Genomic DNA, 18,181 nt, shown 5'->3' with positions numbered 1-18,181 from the left:
CTGTTGTGTGGAAGGGTATAGGCCCTGCCCCCTTGCCAAACTAGTCACCTCAGTGACTCTTGGGTGGCCGGAAACTCCCTTTGGCAGCAGGCATACCAGCCTAACTGCCTTTCCTTGTTGGACAGGGAACAAGGTTTAATCACTACAGCAGCGACTGTAAGCCAGGACTCTTGTGTCCCAGCCTCTGATCCTGGTAAAACTGAAATATGAATCCAAGCAGTTGCAAATACTATTCTTTATTGACATTTGCAAATACAATACATTAAGAATCATTTGTCCAAAAAGTCTTTTTTTATATAAAAAAATACAACTTTTTAAATTACATGTTTCTGGCCTCTGGCCCTCCCACTGCAGTCAAGCAGTGTCCTCAGCTCAGAAATTCAACCAGAACGGGCCGCACCACCTTTTTTGAACCCTATTATTTATATTATGTACAAATAGCCACAGAACTGACAAGTTCCTCCAAAAAATGACTCAAGTTTCCACTTCTATCATCACTGGCTCTCCTGCCATGGGACTTGGATGTATACTTAAGAATGGAAGCCCATCCCTAGGTTCAGATTTGAAGGAAAATAGGTTATTTCTCTTTCTCCAGGAAAGTAGGCAACACAGCATGCCCTGCTACTGGCCTTAAGAGGTGTACCTGCAACTCTGCAAAATGAGAATGCTCTCCACCTCTGCAAAAGAGGTAGTGAGCATGATGCACATACCAACTTATTCCAAAAGGGTTTCAAAGCCCCTTTTTCTGCTTCATTATCAGGGCTAAATGGCTCTCCAAAAGCTGTCCCTTTCACTTCAAAATGAGGAATCCACGCTGAGTGTGTGCCTCTAGCCAAGCCCTACTTACACCTGAATGTCAATTAAGACCATTCCCAGTTGCTCTTTCAAAGCTTCAACCTATACAAGAGCAGCTGCGGCACAATTCTAACTCCCTGAAGTCCCATCGCCGTCAAGATCCAGCCCTGCCCCGCGACGGGACAAAGGTTCCTTGGCTAAAAAGAAATTTCCTTCCTGAAGTCTACATCCAATTCACGTAAGCCACGTGGTAATCAGGGAGTAAAAATGAAGTGCCCTGTGAGAAGAAAAAGATTAAGAGTGAAAACCAGGATGGATGCCAACTCCATACACATTTATCTGTTGTCATCCAGGCACCAGGAGGGCTGGTCCCCCACCCAACCCCCAGAGAACCTTTGGGACTCTGTTTAAATAAAATATATATGGAGGACCCAAGTCTTGCTGAAAAAGAGCAGCAATGGAGCTAGCCCTTATATCAGTGATGGCAAGCCTGTGGCACTCCAAATGTTGTTGGGTTTCCATCAGTCCCAGCCAGGATGGCCAAAGGTCAGGGAGGAAGATGAGAGGTTCAGTCCAGCAACATCTAGAGGGCCCCAGGCTTCCCACCCTATCCTGCACCAATCAGTCAAAAGAAGACCTTAGTCAGCAGGTTCTGGGAAACTGAACAAGTCTCAAAATTAGGACAAACACATATTGTTGCAGTGTAATTCAGTATCACTTGTGAAAATAGTTCAACTGCAGAACATCTGAAATTGTCCTGGCAGAAAATTGGCTTATTAGTTAAAAGCAAAGCTAAACTATTTGATTTTTACATTTATATGTATATGTGTGTATGTATACACACACACACACACACACACACACACACACACATTTTATTTTATATGCAAATCAGGGACCTTTCCCCAAAACGTCAATATGGTGAAGTATACAGAAAAAGTTTCCTACATACATGCTTACTTACAGATGAAGGAGAAAATATGCTAAACACATTACCTTCTGTTAGTAATTACAGATGTAACTCTATTTTGGTTTTGTAGTTTGGAAATATACCTGTTCAACTGCCTTGAGCTAGTCTCTTCCTTAAATTTATTGAAGCACTGGACATCTCATGTCATCCAGCACCCAGACAAAAAACCCCTAACGCCACTTGCAAAATCTTCTGTGTTGAGCCAATGGAGCAAGATGACAGCTGACAAATAGGGGGAAATGCTAATTTTTCAGAGAGTGTGAAGACGACAGATACTAGTGGAGGGAACATACCTAAATTTCCTAGTAGCTAAAGTTACCAGGCCTGGGGAATAACGCTTTCCAGTAACAGACGGCGACCCTCCTCATAATCATCTTCATCCACATTGACCAGCAGTCGGATAGCCTCCTGGCCCACGGCCTCTTTGAGAGAGTCCGTGATGAAAACCCCTTTCAGTGCCTCTAGCAGTGAGCCGTTCATATAGTCGCTCCAGAAGGCATCAAGGTAGGACAGCTCTGAGAACTTGATGTCACAGATTATTGAGCCCAGGTCACGGGATTTGAGGATGGTGTTGGACTGCCCAAAGACATCAAACTGCCGCTCCAGATGGTTCTGCTTGTTTGACATCACATTCTGACGCAAGACAGGGTCATGCTCACAGTATTCTGCACGAACACGGAGCCGGATGTCTGAGCAAGACACACAGAAAGAAAGAGAGAGAGAGAGAGGGAGGGGAAAGGAAGAAAAAGAGCGGCATTAGAGCTGGAGGTCGCAAACAGAGCACGCAGACAAACACACGGTCATGCAACAGTATTCCAGGGTTGGGCTGTTCAACAGCCATGAGCAGGTGCTGAACATCAATACCAACCAAGCTGAAGATGCAGGCCACCTAAGACTCCTGAAGAGTTCAGGTTCCTTAAGATGGTCAGTCCCAGCAAGGGGTGTTCACTCTCATTTTTGAAGTCTACCTTTGGCACAAAGTTACAGCTGAACTCCAATAATCACTTACTAAAAACATCTCAATTCTCAGCCCGGAAACATTCCTCTAGTACTCCCCACCCCCACTAAATCATTCCTGTTGAGCTATCTGCACCAATCCTGAAAAGTCATCCACAACAGCAAATTCTTCAAAAGGCTTCCCGCCACTTTCAATCCAAAATCTTGGAAATAATTTTTCCAAGTTAATATAGCTTGTTGTTACGTGACGGCATTATCAAACTGGACCACTGCTTTATTAAGGGCCATGAGCCATTCTTGACTTGGAAAGGAAATGACTTGGGGAGATCCTGAACTAAAGCTAACTACTGACAGCCAGCTGGACTCTTTGGCAGGAAAAACTTAAAATTTTAGCTAATTAAGTTCTAGCCCATCTCGTGAGTGACTTGCTGCAACAGACGTGTACTACCATGCTCTAGATGCCCCAGCAATTACTGAAGTTCAGCTGTAACTATGGACATTGGGCAGGTTTGTGTTTTGTTCAGTTGCCCAAAGTATTATCAGCATTGTAGCCAAAAAATTTAAAGGTTCAAGAGGGAGGGAGAAATGGAACAAATACAGAGTAGGATATGTTTTAAAAAATGAGGCAGGTGGTGTATTACATACGCTCAACAAGGCCGTCAGCTTTAATTTCTCTGTGTCTTGTGGTCATCACCTGTAGAAGCATTAACTCAAAGTGCAGTCACAGCCCTTTACCAGCAACTTTGTACGGCCTGGAGCCCACACCCACCCATACGAGTTAGCTACAAGGCAGCGTTTTGGTAGCCGGTTGCTAGTTTTCAACCAGCATGACAATTAGAACCCCTCTTTCCAGATGGGCAACAGCAGAGCTGTGCAACAAATTGAATTTGACAATTGTCCATGTAAGAAAGCCTAGAGCTTATACTAAGAGCAGTGCCATTTCCACCCCAAAATAAACAATGTACTGTAAAACTTGAGTAAGGAACAGATGTCCACAATTTCTCTTTACATTGTACACCAGCAACTGCTTTGCCTTGATAAGGCAGCACATTAAGAGCTCGGCTGTAGGACCCACTGGAAACCTTTCTCACATTCCAACCACAAGCTCCCACCCAATATGCTATATGCAGAGTAACTGAGAGGTTTCATTTTATTGGTACTGTACTCAGCTTAAGATATACAACTTTTGCATCCAGGGTTTGGCATACGATTTCATCTAAATATGCATCCCACCCACTTTTCAATATAAACAGTTCTCTGAAGTAAGAAGGATAGCAGCTGTCAGAGTTGGCATCAACATACTGGCACCTCTTGCGTCAGTTATGTCTCACTTAAGTGCCTGGAGGGCTCTTCCTCCCCCAGGACAGGATAAAAGCCTCAAATTATTGACCATGGGGGGGACGGGACCCACAGCTTTTATTTCAAAACAAGCAGGATGCACGTCAACTGCAAGACTGTGGGGAGAGGGTTTCTGCACAACTCAGTTGTACAAGGTGGTTAATTGTTCCATGGCCATGCTCAGCCAGTAGTAATGCAAGCCCTGAGCAGCTGCATCTAATTAGACACTTGACCTATATAGGCAATAATGAAACCAACTGAGGCAGCACAAACAACATGGTTCCCACCCAACCCTCCACTTTCAGGCCCCAGTCCCAGTGAAATAATCCCACTGTGGTTTCTGTTTGGAAGTATAGACAGCTTCAAAACACGCCACTGAGCCACATACTGTAGAGGCTTCTGCCAATGTCTTTTCCCAAGTTTGAATCACAGTAACAAGAGTGAAGAAGCCTCCAAGTTAATTACCACTAAAGTAGGATGGTTTCAGAGATTGAGGCCTGTCACCTCATCATCCATGCATACCCTTTAGTGTGTGTTCAGCATTAGAATTAGAAAACTCAAGTTATCAGTTTTCCAGAAAAGAACTGGGAACAGCATAGAGTACCAATTCAATTCAATTCCAATATACTACATTACCCCACCCACCTTTGACACACATATTTACAGGCCAGCAAAACCCATTACAGACAATGTTAACCGCGCAAAAATGCCTCCATTGTGCAGAAGGCAACAAGTCCCAGAGTCCAAGGCAGTGTCCCTCACAGCTTGTTTAACAAGAGCGCTGCAGGGTCCAGATGCAGGTCGCTTCTAACATAGGAGAAGCGGTGAAGAGGCAGCTGAAATAATCATGAGGGCCACACTTAAGTTTTTGCTTTTTTTAGTTTGTCTGGGTATTTTTGCCAGTGTCTGGTACTTGGCCCGCTTGCCTGGGCCAATACTTATGCTTTTCCAGGGATGAATTTCAACTGTGGACCGAGAGAAACATGGTTCAAGACTTTTAGCACATGGCAACATCAAGAAATCATTCTGAGATTCAATATGGCAAAAGAACACAAAATGGTGTGAAAACCCTGGCCTCACTTCTAAGTAAGTTGATAAAGAGTGACTGCTGCAGATACCAGACACAACATGGGAATTCTCACTGCAAGGACACAGGGTGCATGTTCTTGCTTATTCTTGACAACCACCAAATGGCACATGTATCAATGCAGGTTAACATTCATTGTGCTGACAGATTTATCATGAGAGAAATAACCAAGCAATGCAAGTGGATTTTGAAGTGAGAAGTGTGGAAGATTTTAGAACTATTAATTGTTAGCAGTTCATCCATCAATGATAAATGTTGACCAGCCAGAGGAAAAACTGTCCAAGAAAACTGATGGAAGCATCTGGAGGACAGGTAAAGTAGTTAAGGGAATGTTTATGCCCTAAGGAAAAAGGATTAACAGGAGCCCAGGATGATTCCATAGCAGCTCACAATGGCCTGATATCTGCAGCAGTAGCAATTAACATAACTAAGGGATCACGTGATATGGGAGCTATTTGCTTTTCTATCTAGTAGAGCAAAACCTTTAATTGACTGGCACTTGAGACATCAGCTGATGGCTGTCCCACAAGAGGCACAGTCCTCATAGCTTTAATACCCCCAGCCTGTTTATATCACTCTGCTGGAGGTTTGCAGCATATGCCCCCTACAGTGCCAGTTTTGAGTGGCTCTGTACACGATTACAATCCCAGGAGCTGCCAATGCAGCCTTGTCCCCACTGACCATGAGAATAGCCAAAACGCCTTTACAAATTGGCTGTTTGAGAGGCTGGCATGCAGGGTGGGCTGCCTGTGATTCCTCTGGAAATAGGTAACTCAGCACACATTTAAACACAGATTTGCTTTCACATAGAACTGGTGGAAATCTGGGTGCATGGATTCATTTACCTTTGCGAGACCATTCTGTGAGAGGAGTGCACAAGAGAGACAGAGTCTCTTTATCATCAACTTTTGCTTAGTAACCTGGAATTTAAATGGTGGATTGAGAAAGAATTGGCAGAAATCAAGCAGCAACAAAAAAAGAGATCATTTGGGGGTTTGTATGCTCTTTTTCAGTAACTAAGCTCTAGCTTCTGCAGGCTGAAATAGCTCAGGAGGTTGCAAACTGGAAAAGGAGATCAGTTTCAAACTCCCAAGCTTAGGTGTGCAATTCAGAAGGGTTATAAAATGCAGAGCTTATTTCAGAAGCAGCTGCCTGGAAAACAAGGGTCAAGCTCTGCCCCAGTGAAGCAAGGCAACATCATCAAGTATACAGGCAACAATCTAGTGTTGAATGGAGCTTACAGTTTGATCCTTGCACCTACCCGGCAGAAGCCTTATAGCTGCACCTTGAAGTTGCAGTTTTGACACTCATTGTATTATTTTTGAACCTTCTTCGTTAGAACCCATTGCCTGTAAATTGGTCAGATGGTAAGACAAGTGTTTTTGTGCATTCGCTTTTGTTTCATTTGCATTGCACTGACACAAAGACAATAGCACATTGAGCTATGTAGGGATCCTACACCAGCCCCTAGCACCCACCTGCTGAGTGAGAGCAGCTTCAAATGTTACGTGCAACACAATGCATTTCTGGGTAAGAAAACTGTAAACACTGTGTGTGTGTTGTCAAATCGATGTTTCACAGTTTCCCTATACAGAACATCTCTCCACATAGCAACATGTATCTGAAGCTCTAAGTTAGAAAAGGGTATATGCTGGCGTTAGAAATAGACATTCAACACTGAACTTAACATCAAGCCAGAAATTTGGATATAATTCACTTAACTGAGTTTTAATATGAATTCAGAGGCGAGTCTGGGATTTAAGAAAAATCCAGTTTGATGGGTTGGTGTTACGGACCAAGTCAGGAGAATTAACCCCTTTCGAAAGTCAGATACAGAACCAGTGCGTAGTATAGTGTGCTATAAAATAAACATGCAAACTCAACAGATTAGTCTAACAGAAAGATGTACAACAAGGCTCTCCAGGAAATATTACAGCTATGTTACTGGTGAGCACGTACAATTTTGGAAACAACTAAGGAATGTGGACAAAGTCATTCATAAGCTTGACCACCTCTTAATACTATTTAGTGCCGGAGCTGTGGCACTCATGACTCCCTTGCTCAGGAATCGTACTTTCTGAAGATAACTAGCTTCATAATCCTCAAAATAGTTTTATGTTATTCTATTCAAAATTATGTGCTGCACATCAAAAATCTCCAGAACCTCACTGTTCTGAAGAATTCACTGAATTAATTGGAAATATATAGTTTCAGCAAAAGTTGCATTTATTTTTAATTGGAGATGATTGAAGCAGAAAAATGGCAACTACCATGAATGAAACTACCTCATGTTATAGGGCATGATGTGTTTTGTTATTACAAAAAATAACATCAGATTAGCTAAACCAGTCTCTTTCCAAAACCAGCATATCACATGTAATGGTGTACTGACATTAACAGCCTCCACATCCCTTCCAGCAACTGGTGCCAAGGGATTAGTAGTCTGAAGGCATCCTTTCCTCATTTATAAAGCTTTCTTTTTGGTCTTATGTTGCTCTCAGAAAATTCTGCCTGAAGGGCAGGGTATGTAATTGAAGTAGTAAATAAATAGAGCTGGACCTTCTAGTGCACTATCAATAAAACAGGTACCAAACAGAACCCTGGGAATTGAAGACAACATAACAAGGAGTGGGTTAGAACCTTCCCACCCTCACCCCAAAGAGGGGGGCCAAAGCTCCCATTCCCCAACTGCACTGGAATGAAGTCCTATTGCCAGATTTGTACAGAAATTAATAGTGCAAGCCAAAACTCAAGTTCACTGACATAGAACAAAACTGACAGCACTGCAGCTACATATATATTTTTTCCTCCCCCCAACCCTTTCCCCATTTGGCTCCAGCCAGAGAGAAAATGAATCACTGATCAGACCCTTAACAGAAACCAAGCTGCTAATGAGCATTTTAGAATGGTTTCATGGCATTATAAAAATACTTTGTTCAAATCAAGGGCGCCCCCGGAAAAAAAAGCACATGCAAGGCTGACACCTACCACAGGTGACTTTCGTGGGAGTTTGGACCTCCTGCATTGGAGCATTAGTTGATTTAGCTCCCCGCCGCCTGCGGGAAGTAGACTTTGACCGGCCTCTGCTTACTCGTTTCCTTTTGCTCGTATTGGAGCCTAGAGAGAAAAAGCCGGGCATAGGCAATTATTTACACCAAAGCCTGGCAAGGAAAGCTCAGATTCCATACAGCTACTACTCCTAACCCCCTCCTCCAAATAATCTGATATCAAATGCAAACTATTTAAATTGCTGCCTTTCATCGGAGAGAAGTTATAAACTAGTAAAAATGTATCCACAATTGTAGCAGACAAGACATAAAACAGCTACGTAAAAACTGATGGCATTGTATATTTACTACACAAAAGGGATGAAACCATACACCTCCCCGCCACCCCCGCAGGCTGTACAACTCACACACCTGTCTCCCACTGATCATTTCGAGGCTCTGCAGAGGCTGAATTGAGACAGTTGTCCATCTGCCGGTCGGATGAAAGGACAGATGGTCCATAGGTGTATCTCTCAGGAGAAACTATTTTTTAAAAATAAATAAATCAAAAGGTAGACACTATGTCAACTGGGAAAAACAGTTCTAGAAGAAAGCAACATCAAACCTGTCAAATCAGTTCATAAGTGCCTAGAATCAGAATATTCTGAGCTAAGCAATAGCAGACATAATACCATAAACATACCCACCCCCCTATCTTTCTATTGCTAAAATTCTGGCCAGAAAGCTGAGTTGGAAGCTAGGATAATGTTCATTCAAGAAGGAACTTTATTTCACTCAATTCAGCCAGGAAGTCAAAGTTAATGACACTGGCTTGTATACAATGTTAGTCTTTCTCAGAGTATATTCACTGAAATGAGTGACTTGGGTCCACTAATTTCAACCGATCTATGCTCAGAAAACAGATACTACCCACTTGCTCTCTACTTTTCTGGCTCAGTACCTGTACGCTGCCTTTTCATAGTGACATATGGCAGCAGATCATGCCTTGTCAGTACTCTCAGGAGCTGCAGAAGCTGCACGAAGTTGGTTTCATCACATTTGCCCCTCCTCTCTAGCTCCAGGAGCAGTTGTACACCATTCTTGGGCAGTTGCCTCTGAGCAGCAACTTCAAGACTACCATCAGTCTTGCCCAAGCTACATCGCCATTGATTTTTCCTCTTCCAGCTCTCCAGCACAGGTGAGGTAGTCTCAGAACCACTCTCTTCTGCTGCTGCCACAGCCCAAAGGGCAGGATCCAACGGGTGAGTCCAAGGCTGTGTCTCATCCAGAAGGAAAGAGAGTGCATCCATGTCATTCTCTGTAAGCTGGGAACCAATGACCTCAAACATTCGATGCAGGGAAATCATCCCATAGTACTCTAGACATTCTTCCTCCTCCCATATGTGGGCAAAGATTGGCCTTCTCATGTCAGCCATATGGAGACACTAACCCCAATAGGGATTTACTGTTATGAGCTAACAGAACAGATGTGCTGTGCTCTGAACACCACAGGAAAGAGACACGTTTCGGCAGGCTGTGTATGATTATAATACGTTATAAGAGAGCCGGGAAAATGGAGGTCTTGAGGAAGGATCCCAACACTGCTCCACAAATGCCTGTAAAAGGAGAAATGGGGATGATTAGGGCATACCACTTTGCCCCACCCTAAAAAGCTGCTTAAGAGGCAGAATACACACAGAATAACACAGATAAAACGTTTCTAATTCTGCCATGAGTCCCAACCAAGAGTGAACATGCAAAGATACAGGGGAGAAAATCCTCTCTCAAGGCCGCTGCCGTGGCTGCCTCCTCCAGAGGATGCAGGGCCCAAAATGCGCCACAAGATGGCAGCAGCGACAGCAGCAGCCACAGGACGCAGCAGTCTCCCCTCCCCCTTGTCACAAGGGCAAGCACAAACCAGCCCGAGGTGTGTGTGGACGAGCCCCGTGCCTGCGGCTCAGCCCCATCTTGGCGTGCGCAGTGACCTCCCCTTTTCCATCCAAACACCCCTCCCCCCCGCTATCCCAGACAGTCAAGGCTCCGCCCCTCCATTTGCATAAACGGTCCCTCTGAGAGCGGGGGTGGGGCTCCTCTGGGCGTGGCTCCTCCTCCCCTCCTCCCACCGATGTTGTTGTTTTTCTCTCGCCTGCTCACACCACCGCCGCAATTACGTGTCCTTTTACCTCTTCCATGTTTTCGCGAGGGCATTTCTGGGACTCCCCTCCCCCCACCACACAGACGAGACTCTCCCCCCCCCCGGCTCTTCACATACACACCTCCCCCCCCCGCCTCCTTCAAGTGTTTTTCCGCCCTCGTCGCCTCACAGCTGTTCCCCTTTTCGACGCTCCTCTGCCTCTCTCGCCTATATTCTCTTGCCGGCCCCCCAAGCCCCGTTTCCCGGTTTCCCTCAGGGAAAAACGGCTCCCTCAGCCGTCCCCGTCCCCCACCTTCCCCTCAAAGCCGCACCACAGAACCCGCCTCGTTTCCTTTCCCCTGTCAGCATTCTTATCCCATACCCTTTTCTCTATCCGGCCCCCAAAATACAAATAAATCCCACACACGAATAAATCCCCCTCACCGGGTCTTCCTCCGCCGATACAGCCAGACGGCGCCGCCGTTCCGATCTTTCTGGTAGCTTCGACACGACTGCGCCTGCGCCAACCGAACCTCAAGCGCAGGGAGGGTTCTTTCACCCGCCTCACCCGTCGCGCATGCGCCCGGGCTGTCAAACGTCTTCCACTCCCCCACCTGGCGTCGCAGGATCCCAGGCTACGCAGGCGCAGACCCTGCCGCTAGTCCTAATAACTGCCGCCGGCGGCGCGTGCGTCGCCTTCTCCTGGCTCACGCGGACAGCCCGCTGGTGTCCTCGTGACCCACGTGCGGGGGAGGAGCCTCCTTTGAGGGGGAAGAATCTCAACGGCGGCGGCGGCAAAAGCAACGGCAGACCTGAGAAATTCCTCTCGCTCGCAGCCGGCGCCGCTGTACGCCGCGCTCTTTGCGTGACGGCTTAATCCAGCTGATTGGGTGGTGTGATATAGTAATTGAGGGCGGCTTTGCGCTACAAGCGCAGCGCAGCTCCCCCCTACTCGCCGCCTCTCCCTCCCTCAGACTTATGTTTACGTAAACGGGACGTGGGGTGTCAAGGAGACGGCGCTGATTGCGTAAGCGAGGGAACGGGAGGATAGGTCGATGCGGCTGTGACAGGAGTTACGTAACATGCGTAGGGAGAAGAAGGAGGCGGGGCGGCAAAGCGCAGTACCGTCTCCTCGTGACTGGGCGGGCCTAGAGAGCCGCCAATACGCTCCTCTTGCCTCCCCCCTGAATGGGCGCCTCTCGCCCCGCCTGTGCTTGCCGGCCTCACCTGAGGGCGGGCTGGCCTTGACGTCACCGAGCTGCTGGAGCCGAACCGCCCCCTTAGTATCGAGACAGCTGATTGGCTCCCCAGTGTTTGCGGGGGAGTCAATGAGAGGGCGCGGTGCAGCCTAGGCCAAGCAGGGCCTGTGTGAGGAGACTGAGAGAGACTGAGAGCAGGCAAGAGGGCGGGCGAGGAAGCAGCGGTGGCAGGAGTGGGCCAGGCCCACGGGCCGGGTGAGTGTGGCGTTCCTCCCACCACCCGAGCCCCCCGCCCCCTCTCCCTCCTGGCGGCATTGCAGTGAATTCCGCACAGATCTGTGGGGCCAGAGGCCCCTCCCGCATACCAGCAATACCCCCCAGGGCCGCCCCTTCACCCCTTTAAATGGCCATAGCAGTGGCACTGAAAGGAGGGGAACAAGGAGCTCCTGAAGGGTTGTGTGTAAAACTCTCTCAGGATCGCCTGGGGTTGACACCAGTTTTTTCCATTCCTGGTATGATCTCTCTTCTCTGCTGTTTAGGTACTTCTGCATGCCGCAGCAGACGTCTCCCTGGTCTTTTTGTTCTTCTTTTTGTACCTCCATTATAGGAACTCATATGGTGCTATGCATGACTTTACTCCCTTTATCCTTCCAGCAACCCTGCAAGAGGCATTAAAATAGTACACCTTATCAAAATGCCCACTATTATTACTACACACACACTCCTAATCTCCTATCTACCTTTCCTGTTGTTCCCTTATCTTTCTTAAGACATGATGGTGTCTTCCAAATATTAATATTCCTTTCCTGTTTTTATTTTTTATTTTAGGCTGAAACAACTATCCATTTATATAGTGTTCAAACACTGATTTCCTCTTTTCTTTTATAATCTGTCATGGTTCTTTAACTCACCTTGGTTTTTCTCTCCACCTTGCAGGCGAAAGCTTGCAGTTACCATGGAAGAGGAACTGCCTCCCTCTTTGTTCTTCCAGCATCAGTACATGTGCTCGGAGTGTGGACTCCTCTACAATACTTTGGAGGAGGTACTGATCCACCATCAGAGCCATCTAGGCGAGCCCTATGAGCCTGAAGCTGCTGCCACTGTTGTAGACACAGGGCCCCAGCAGGACAACCGCTACCAGTGCCTGGAGTGTGGCTGTGTCCTGTGGTCACCTGACGAACTGCTAGCCCACCAAGAAGTGCACCCCAGAGAGGTGCCAACCCGGCCTCAACCTCCACCAGCTACCAGTGGACAGATCCGCTACCAATGCAATGAGTGTAATGAACTCTTTCCTTCTACCAGCCTATGGCTAGCACATCGCCAAACGCACCAGAAACAAGAGGCTTCACCTGAGGCCCCCCTGTCAGCCCCACCAACCTCCCAGCCAGCTCCCTTGCCTCCTCTCCAATCATCTGTTCCACCACCTTCCCAGCCAGCCTCCCCACCACCCTCTCAGGCATCACTTCCATCACCTCCTCAGCCAACTCCACTCATGCATCCCTATGAGTGCTCAGAGTGTTCTTGCCTCTTCCCAACTCCTGAAGAGCTGCTGGACCACCAGGGTGAACACTTTACTGAGATTGAGAAAGAGAGCAGTGAGCCATCTGAAACAGCAGCTCAGGAGATTTGCAGTCAACGTGTGTCCCCGCTGCCATGCCCTGAAGAACCCCCTGCTGTGCCTCCACCTGCTCAGGCCTTCTGTTGCAGTGAGTGTAAGCAGGCCTTTGGGACAGTGGAGGCGCTGCGGAGGCACCAGCAGGAGCACATGGGGAGCAGTGAAGAGTTTCTTTGTGGCGAGTGCCAGCGTGGTTTCACAACAGCCAAGCGGCTGTTGGCTCACCAGCGCGTGCACGTCGATGGCACGTACGAATGTCCCAACTGCAACAAGATATTCAAAAAGGCAGCATCCCTTGAGCAGCACATGCGCATCCACAAAGGTGAGGCACTCTACCTCTGCGTGGACTGTGGGCTTGGCTTCTCTACCGAGATGACTTTGATCATGCACCGCAAGAGCCATACTGCCAATCCCCTGCACCGCTGCCACTGTGGCAAGACTTTCAGCAACATGACCAAGTTCCTTTACCATCGGCGCACACACGCTGGCAAGAGCGGCATTCCACCCACTCGTGGGGCTGGGGATCAGGCACCCAGCCAACCTCCTGAACCAGCGCCCAGCGACAGAGAATCAACTGTAAATGGCTCAGATTCCCCTGCCGTCGCTGCTTCCTCCCTGCCAGGGACATCAGTAGAGGTGCCCAGTGCTGGGTTTCTGTGCCCTCAGTGTGGAAAGGCATTCTCCACCCACATCCGGATGGTGCGGCACAAACGGGTGGTGCACGTTCTGGAGCGCAAGCACAAATGCCCCACCTGTGGCAAAAAGTTCAAGAAGCTGGTGCATGTGCGGAACCACATGCGGACACACACTGGTGAAAGGCCGTTTCAGTGCTCTGAGTGTGGCAAGACCTTTGTCTCCCAGGCAAACTTAGCTCGGCACCACGTGACACACACTGGAGAGCGCCCCTACCAGTGCCAGGTGTGTAATAAGCGCTTCACCCAGTCCTCTAATCTTCGCCAGCACCGCCTCTTGCACATGGCGCCTAACGGAGAGGGGCCTCACTCCTGTGAAGACTGTGGAGTAGCTTTCTCCCGAGCCCATCAACTGGCTCTGCACCGGACTGTGCATACGGGGTGTTTGCCCTTTCCTTGCCTAGAATGTGACAAATCCTTCCCACGCCGTCGCCTCCTGGAACTGCACCGGCTCAGCCATTCTGGGCATGAGCCTCACCGTTGCCCGGATTGTGGGGCTCTCTTTGTCACGGCTTCCAAGTTGCAGGAGCACCGCTGCGCTAGGCGCCGCGACCAGGCGACTCTGCAGTCCTTCCTCTGCATTTCTTGTGGCAAGTACATGGGCTCGTTGGCCAAGCTGGCGCTACACCAGCTGGTACATTCGGGCCAGCGTCCTTACCCTTGCCCACTCTGCGGGAAAGCCTTCACCACCCCCAGCGGGCTGAGCCGGCACCAACAGCGCCACGCTGGCCTGCGCCCCCACAAGTGCTCTGTTTGTGCCAAGACTTTCGTGGCGGCCTCTGGGCTTCAGCTGCACCAGCGTATCCACACAGGGGAACGCCCTTTCCCCTGCCCCGAGTGCGGTAAGGCGTTCCGGCAGGCTACCCACCTGCGGGAGCACCGGCGCCTTCACACTGGTGAGCGCCCCTACCGCTGCCCAGACTGCGGCAAGTCTTTTGTGCAGTCCATGCACCTTGCTGAGCACCGGCGCATCCACACTGGGGAGCGCCCCCACCCCTGCCCCCTCTGCCCCAAGACCTTCAAGACTCTTTCCAACCTGCGAAGTCACCGCAAGACTCACACTGAACTGGCTTCTAGTCAGGAGGCGCTCCAGTCTACAGGGTCTCTCGTGGCTACTGGCCAGCCCACCCAGATTATCATGTGCACGGAGTTTGGGGAGGCTATTGCTATCATTGAAAGCACTGAGCACCTCCCCTTGGTAGAAACTATAGAGATCTACCAGACGACACTAGAAGGCAACATTTAGGTGGCTGCCTTTGTTCAGGGACTAAGCAGCCACAGTCTCTTCTTTGCTCAAGGGCTACAGGTCAGCAGGAGGGAGAGTACTGTTCCCTTTCCTCCATGCATCAGTTTAGCATGGTCTATCGATGACAGAACCTGCAGACCAATCTCAGTGCCCTGATGCAATCTGTTCAGTTTTGTGGTGGGACCTGGCTCGTAGCCTCACCTGGAGGTTTCTTGAGGCAATGCCTTTTTTGTGTACAGCGGGCAGTGCTGTGGAATGGCGTCTGACTGCTTGTCTCTGCCACAACTTACATGTTTATTGTAAATTAAAGCAAAAAGTTCTGTTGTACTGTTAAATTATTCCTGTTGTGTCTCTTGATTATGAGACTCTAGGAATGTGCCTGCCTGCTGCTAGCTTGTCTGTAAAAGTCAACTCTCTAGTAGTGTTCATCCAGTCCCAGGAAATAGATGGCATCATTTCCTGTTGATCAGAGAGCGATGAAAGCAAAGCCTTTGCTTTTCATGATGAAGTACTGTTGCCTGATTTTGATAGTGGGAAAATACCTCTTTGATAATTTTACAGAAAGAAGGGTTGACACATGCAGCTCCTCTCACCAGATGAGCCATGTTTGTTAAAACTATCCCTTCTGTGCAACAGGTTGACATGCAGGGTCTCTGTTTCGTTTTGAAGATGTAACCCTTGCTGAAGGTCTGGTCCAGTTTTAATTTTTTTCTTAAATAAAAGTGGGGGAATGGGACCAATATCTTGTTTAGGTCACTTGGGGTATCTCAATCAATTTGAACTTGTCTTTTTTTACTTCAACTACTGGTAGGAATCCTGGATTTTAGTTTCTTCCAAGATGTTTTTCAGGGCAGAAGAGAGCAGCATAGGGGGAAAGGAAGCTGTTGCTTTTGTAGCTCTGAATGTTCTGCCAGGAAACTTTGTTTGTGCTGAGTGGGTTATATTGGGTCTTTCTAGGAACAGCCATTTACATCACCACTGTGAAAGAGGCAGATCTACAGACTGGTTCCTTTAGCTATGTATTACAGAGCTTTTATCTGTGTACAGGAAGGGTAAGATTAGTGAAGGATAACTCATTTTTCTTCCAGAAATGCATGGCCATAGTTCCAGTATTTGTAACTTTACTAGAACAAACACGCATAGGAGATTGACCTCTGATACAAAAGTGGAGTGTATCACTATTTTCAGTTAATGGCAAACACGCCTGAAATACAGCAGCAAACCTGTGGTATTTTTAGAGGAAAACCAGTCCAATTGCAGTAACTGTAATCAAGTTACGCAGCTGCTCTTTGGCTAGCGCAGAGCCCCGTGTGTTATGTACACTGTACAGAGAGGTTCAGGTTTAACCTTAGCTGGTAAATATTCAGATGGAGAGTTCTTAAAATTAGCTGCAGCCGCAGGATAGACTTTGAAAGGTCTTTAGCCACTTGCAGTTAAGGGAGGGAAGGAGGAGAGTCATAAGACTACTTTGGAAAGCAAGTGTTGGTTCATGCTTGCATTATTATAAGTCACAGAACACACACTATAGAGCTACCCTTCCACTGTCCCATTTACTGCAGTGGAACATACCCAAAGCCTTTTGGCTTAATTTTTGTGCTGGGACCTCAGATCAGGGACAATGTTCAGGGATGGTAGTTTTAGTTCACCATCTGGAGGGACACTGGTTCCTTATCCCTGCAATCTGTTCTTGTCCCTTCCTTGTTGCAGTACTGTAGCCGCCTTGTGCCTCTGGGCCCCTAGATATCACAAGCAACATACAGCTTAAAACATGCACAGATTTTCAACTCCACGGAGGCTAGTGGTATCCCCAACAGCAAGCTGGGGGGGGGGGTTCTTTACATTTAAGTTTACAGATGGTGAAAAATGCATGCTTGCTGACACATTATCGTCTACACTTCAGCTTGTCCCATGCTTTTGAGGTACAGGTCCGAGCGATCTATTTGCCCTGCCACTTTACCTGAGAAAACCTGCTATTTAGTGCTGAATTGGAGCAAACATCAATCATTGGAAAACCCAATTGAATTTTGTTCCGTTTCAGTGGTAAATGTCAATTTCCCTGGGGGAAAGCTGTAGTCTGGATGAGCCCTATGCGAGATATAATCCTTGGGCATCAGGACACTTGGTTTGGGCGTGTGAACATGTTATGACAGGAAAACATTTAGAGCTCATATTAGCCATATTTTAAAAGGTCATTTCAAACTCAGAGCCATGTTTTCAAAATCTAAATAGTTAACATTTTAATCAGCCCAGGAACACACAGATGGTAGGCTGCAAAGATTCATGCTAACAAAACTTGAGTATTAACTAGTTACATTGAGGTACCACCTTGCGAAACTGATGGAGGACTAAATAAAGGCCTTTTCCCCACTAACAATTTAATATTCATTTGTTGGTGTGAGGCCACAGTTCTTTACAGCATGTACACGTTTTATGTGAATGTAATATCTAGGCACTGGTGTTACTGCAGACAAATCTATACTTCTTTGAAGGGACACAGTTTTTCCTACTTCTCCCACAAAAGTTATGCAGAATCCAGGAAATCCAGCACTGCCACTTGCCGCTGGGTGTGGAACCAACTTCTAGCCTTGGAGCAGTTTTTTCTTTTTAAAATAGTATTCCAAGTGTGCAATTATGCAGAAAGGTGACATGAAGGCTAAGGTCATCTCCAGGAAAAGGTTACAAGCAGGCCTAAGCTCCTGTGCTCACTTCCCTCATGGGTGACATCAGCAACAAAATCAGGAAACTGCATTGTTCTTTGAACTTGAGTTAATCCCTGGGCTTTGGTGCTCAAAGACTGGGCAGAAGCCACAACTCAAGTAATTACAGAATCTTGCTGTTTGGTCATTCAGTGTTCTCTGCAATGGGAGTGCAGCATGCAAGCTTAAGGCTTCTGATTTCACCCTGAGGGAACAGTGTCGTGAGAAACAAGCTACAAAAAGGATTTGGAGTTTTGAGGAAACACAAATGCTCCTTGCGTACATCAGTGAAGAAATTGCTTCAAGTTTAACTAGCGGGAATGCTTAAAGCATGGGTCATCATGTGCAATGATAGTGAAGTGCTTACTCCTGGGTCCCTAGCACATGCACAACACTGAACAAAAACAGTGCTGCCTTTGCAAGTCTTTCCTTGTGTGGAAATTGCTTTGTATGCTCAGCTGGCAG

General features: G+C 47.5%; 2 protein-coding genes across 5 annotated transcripts; one reads left to right on the top strand and one right to left on the bottom strand.

The window, feature by feature from the left end:
* Positions 1-220: 220 nt before the first annotated feature.
* Positions 221-11,260, bottom strand: DEDD2 (death effector domain containing 2). Its single transcript, XM_083455794.1, has 6 exons — positions 10,713-11,260; positions 9,096-9,750; positions 8,567-8,677; positions 8,136-8,264; positions 2,059-2,454; positions 221-1,072 (listed from the first exon to the last, which is right to left on the bottom strand). Exons 2-5 carry the CDS (start codon positions 9,568-9,570, stop codon positions 2,081-2,083), a joined length of 1,089 nt encoding a protein of 362 aa, XP_083311920.1. The 5' UTR covers positions 9,571-9,750; positions 10,713-11,260; the 3' UTR covers positions 221-1,072; positions 2,059-2,080.
* On the top strand, positions 11,162-15,760 carry LOC310684235 (zinc finger protein 574-like). 4 transcript variants are annotated; one of them, XM_083455008.1, is made up of 2 exons: positions 11,162-11,295; positions 12,404-15,760. In XM_083455008.1, exon 2 carries the CDS (start codon positions 12,423-12,425, stop codon positions 15,018-15,020), a length of 2,598 nt encoding a protein of 865 aa, XP_083311134.1. In that variant the 5' UTR covers positions 11,162-11,295; positions 12,404-12,422; the 3' UTR covers positions 15,021-15,760. The 4 variants fall into 4 exon arrangements, with proteins under 4 accessions (XP_083311134.1, XP_083311133.1, XP_083311135.1 ...); XM_083455007.1 differs by lacking the exon at positions 11,162-11,295 and adding an exon at positions 11,312-11,722; XM_083455009.1 differs by lacking the exon at positions 11,162-11,295 and adding an exon at positions 11,312-12,006.
* The last annotated feature ends 2,421 nt before the right edge of the window (positions 15,761-18,181 follow it).

The sequence above is a fragment of the Podarcis tiliguerta genome (assembly GCF_965153285.1).
Source record: "Podarcis tiliguerta genome assembly, chromosome: 8".
NCBI classification, from domain to species: Eukaryota; Metazoa; Chordata; class Lepidosauria; order Squamata; family Lacertidae; genus Podarcis; species Podarcis tiliguerta.
The sequence above is the reverse complement of the archived record's forward strand: the minus strand, read 5'-3'. Positions and strand labels throughout refer to the sequence as shown.